Below are 3,534 nucleotides of genomic sequence, written 5' to 3'. Positions count from 1 at the left end.
GATGGAGCCAGTGTCCCACCGCGCGCAGCCCTCACCTATCAGCTCCTTGTTGCGCAGGTCCACAGCCAGGTTGCGCAGGGCTCCGGCCGCGGCTTTCACCACGCGCTCGCTGTCATGGCTCAGGAGGTCGGCGATGGCCGAGAGCCCCTTCTCCTGGCGCAGCGCGGCGCGGATGCAGCGCCCGTACTGCGGAGCAGAGGCACAGCACATGGGGTCACCCGGGCAGGCACAGCCCCCCACTCCTCGGGACACCACCGGAGCCTTCCCACCACCCTCTGCTTGGGCACCAAGGGTCCTGGCTTCACCCACAGCAAGGCTGCAAAGGTCCTGCTCCTGTCCCAAAGCCTCCCCGCAACAGGCCAGGCAAGCAGCTTCCCAGGTGGTCTTTCCATACACACCAAGAGAATGCAGGTCAAGGATCTGTGGAGCAGTCCCAGACCGTCATTCCCTGTCCCCAGCACACAGAAGGGAAGGAATGGCAGCGAGCCTGCTGCTGGTAGGGACACAGACAGGCAGCCCTTGGGAAGACACAACTGGCAGGGTGCACAAAGCCCTCAACAGCACAGGAGAGACCAAGTCCACACATGAACTGTGCTGTTGAACAGTCTTCCTGAGCAGGGAGCCCTGTACAAAGTGAACAGCCTGAAACGGCAGGGCTCAGGCCACCCACAGCTCTGCTGGTACCCCCCCCATGGGTAATGCTCTTGCTCCCCAAGGCTCCTTCCCTGCAGCACAGATGAACATGGACAGGGCCAGCTTCAAAGGCACTCACCGTCCAGCTGCCAGCACACAGGTTCTGAATGGCTCCTGCCGAAGCCTCCAGGATGGCTGGGGTCTTGCTTTCCTTCAGCAGGGAGATGTATATCCGAACCACTTCTGGCTGGAAGAGGAGCTCGTAGCCTGCCAGAGAACGGGAAGGACTTACCAAGGGCTCTGCTCAAATCTGGTTAATTCCAAAGGGGCACTGCTGGGCAGGCGAGGCGGGAGCGTTGACCCAAGCTCCCTGCTCCCTGGATCCTGGGTATGGCAGGAACCAGGCTGCCCCACAGTCCCTGCCCGGGTCAGGGATGCCATGCTGCTGCCCGCAGTCCCCAGTGCACTGCTGCAGTTCAGGAAGGCTTTCAGCTGAGCTGCAGCACTGCTGCCTTCAGCAAGGAGACGTCGGGCTCAGTAAAGGCCTGGCTGAAGTCCCCAGGGGAGGCAAGGGCACGGGCTGGGCAAAACTGGCAGTCAGGTGCTGTGCAGCGAGAGGCACTCGCGGCAGGAGGAAGGGGGGACACTCCGAGCAGGCGGCCACCAACCCCTCGCTGAAGCAGCTTGGGTTGAGCTCCCAGGGCTGTGTCACCATGTTGTTCCTTCACCTTCAGGGCAACAGTTCCCTTCCCAGGAAGCCTGTCCCGAGGCAGCACTGACCTCCTCCAAGCACAGGCATCCTCTCAATGTCTGCGCCAGAGTTGGTGTTTTAAGAGGCACTGGGGCAACCAGAAGCACAACTCCTCCAAACCAAACCCTTGCCTGGTTTAGAGGCTCACTTTAATGGGAAACTCTACTCGCTCCTCTCCTGGACTGCTTGTGCAAGAGCAGCCCTGCAGAGCCCAGCCTTCCACAAACACCCCAGGAACATACCTTTGGCTGGAGTTGTTCTTTTGGGAAAATCCACTGTATCGGCACCGGGGTCTTCTGGGAGCTTTTTACCTTCAAAGGGCAAGCAGAGGAGTCAGACCCTCCTCTCCCCACCCGCCTCAGCCCAACAGCTCTTTGCCACTTGCTCCAAGGACAAGCCCAGAGGTAAGCCGAAGCCAAGCTACCAGCGTGTCCCTGGAGGGAACGTCAAGAGCCACACTGCGACAGCACGTGCCCAGCTGGGGCAGAACCAAAGCAGGCCAGAGCGAGCACCCAATCAATCCAACCATGGGAGAAGTAGAACCAGGAGCACACTCACCTCTGGAGAACCACTCGTCTATTGGCGAAGCGGAGAGGACAGGAGAGAGGGAAGGCAGGAGGAGAGAAGTGCCGACAGCATCATGGGGCAGATCGTTTGGCAAGAAAGCAAAGGCATGGGGAAGGGACAAACAGGAGAGAAGGGAAGGTGTGGAGTTAGTGGCTATCTCTGCGTCACCATCCCGCCACCACAGAGACCCACCAGTAGCTTGTGTCAAATGCTTTGGGTAAGCCAAGCAGTAGGTCCCAAAGCCAGGGGAGGCATGGGCCACTGCACCTCCAGAGAACTGCAGTTTAACCCTCACACAAGAGGTGCCAGAGCAGGAGCAGAGGGACCCCAGACCACTCTCAAGCTCCACTGTAGATTTGTCTGTATCCCACCTCCCTTCACGCTGCTGCCACCAAACAAACCTTTGCCCTTCTTGGCACCAAAGCAGCTCGCAGCGTGGGGCCCAGTGTTGTTGGCAGGGGCCAGGGGTGTCTCCTGGTAGCGCTCAGCGTGGGGGATCTCACGGTGGACTTGGTAGGACAAGTTTCTCAGCAGGCACACACAGTTCTCCACCAGCTACAGACAAAACCAGATTTGCCTTGGAGCACCCGTGCCCACCCCATGCCCGAGTGAGGGCCCCATCACAGCGTGCAACCCAGAGCCAGGCCAAGGGGGCCTGAACTCGCCCCAGGGGGAGACGCAGCTCCACCCCAGCTGGAGCACGTTCCCATCCCACACCAGGCATGACCAGTTCTGTGTGCATGAGTTCGTACTCTGCTGGGACAGCATCTTTCTGCCATGAGCACAGGAGCTCCAGGGAAAGGCTGAAGGGAAATTCAAGCCAAGGCCTGGTCAAGACAGATCAGGGAGCCCTGATCCACAGGATACCAACGTGGCGCAAGTGACACCAGCTGAGCCCTGCTGGAGGGACAACTGTGAGCTGAGTGCCAGCCACCTCCTGGTCAAACAGTGCCCAGGTCACACCCTACACAGGCTCTCTCTTCTCAAGTGGAGATGGGGGAAAGGCATGAGCCTGGACTGGGCTTTCCCAAGCTGGTCCTGTCAGGCCAAGTCCCTCCCTGGTCAAGATTCCACCCTTCCGCTCTACATCCATCCTGGCATGAACCCAGCTTCAGCCACCATGAACAGCAGAGCACTGCTGGGGCTGACTGCCAAGGGCAGAGCTCTACACGTGCCCCATGCTGGTACCTTGCTGTCCGAGTCCTTCTGGCCGATCTCAGACTGGACAATGTAGATGAGGGCATCCACCAGCCCGTCACACTCCCGCAGCTTCCGACGGGCCTCGCTCCGCTCCGAGCTCACGTTTCTGGCAGGCAGGAGGGAACCAGCATGGGAGAGACAGCTGAGGGCAGGCACGGAGCTGCCAGCATCCAGCAGAGCTCACACCAGAGGAAAGCTCCTGTAGCTCCCCTCCACTGAGAGAAACTCCTCCAAAACCAAGGACTGCATCACCAGGAGCTGTCCTGGGAGAGCAGCTCTCCCTTGGCAGCCCCCGAAAGCCACCAGGACCAGCCAGGAAGGAGCATTACCACAGCCCCAGCCCACACCAGCACTCTGGCAGCAGTTGGTGGCCCCCTCCCATA

General features: G+C 60.1%; 1 protein-coding gene across 1 annotated transcript in view; it reads right to left on the bottom strand.

Annotated features, from left to right (window-relative positions):
• The window catches only part of CTNND1 (catenin (cadherin-associated protein), delta 1), a gene marked incomplete at both ends in the record, with an annotated part of 6,140 nt that overhangs the window by 1,813 nt on the left and 793 nt on the right, over positions 1-3,534 (bottom strand). The window contains 6 exon segments of the mRNA XM_010024518.1: positions 36-186; positions 773-900; positions 1,627-1,695; positions 1,943-1,960; positions 2,353-2,506; positions 3,140-3,295. Coding sequence (XP_010022820.1) covers positions 36-186; positions 773-900; positions 1,627-1,695; positions 1,943-1,960; positions 2,353-2,506; positions 3,140-3,295 — 676 coding nt within the window.

This window comes from Nestor notabilis, unplaced genomic scaffold, assembly GCF_000696875.1.
Source record: "Nestor notabilis isolate BGI_N333 unplaced genomic scaffold, ASM69687v1 scaffold20941, whole genome shotgun sequence".
Lineage (NCBI taxonomy): Eukaryota > Metazoa > Chordata > Aves > Psittaciformes > Psittacidae > Nestor > Nestor notabilis.
Note: the sequence above shows the minus strand (reverse complement) of the source record. Positions and strands in the feature narration are given on the sequence as shown.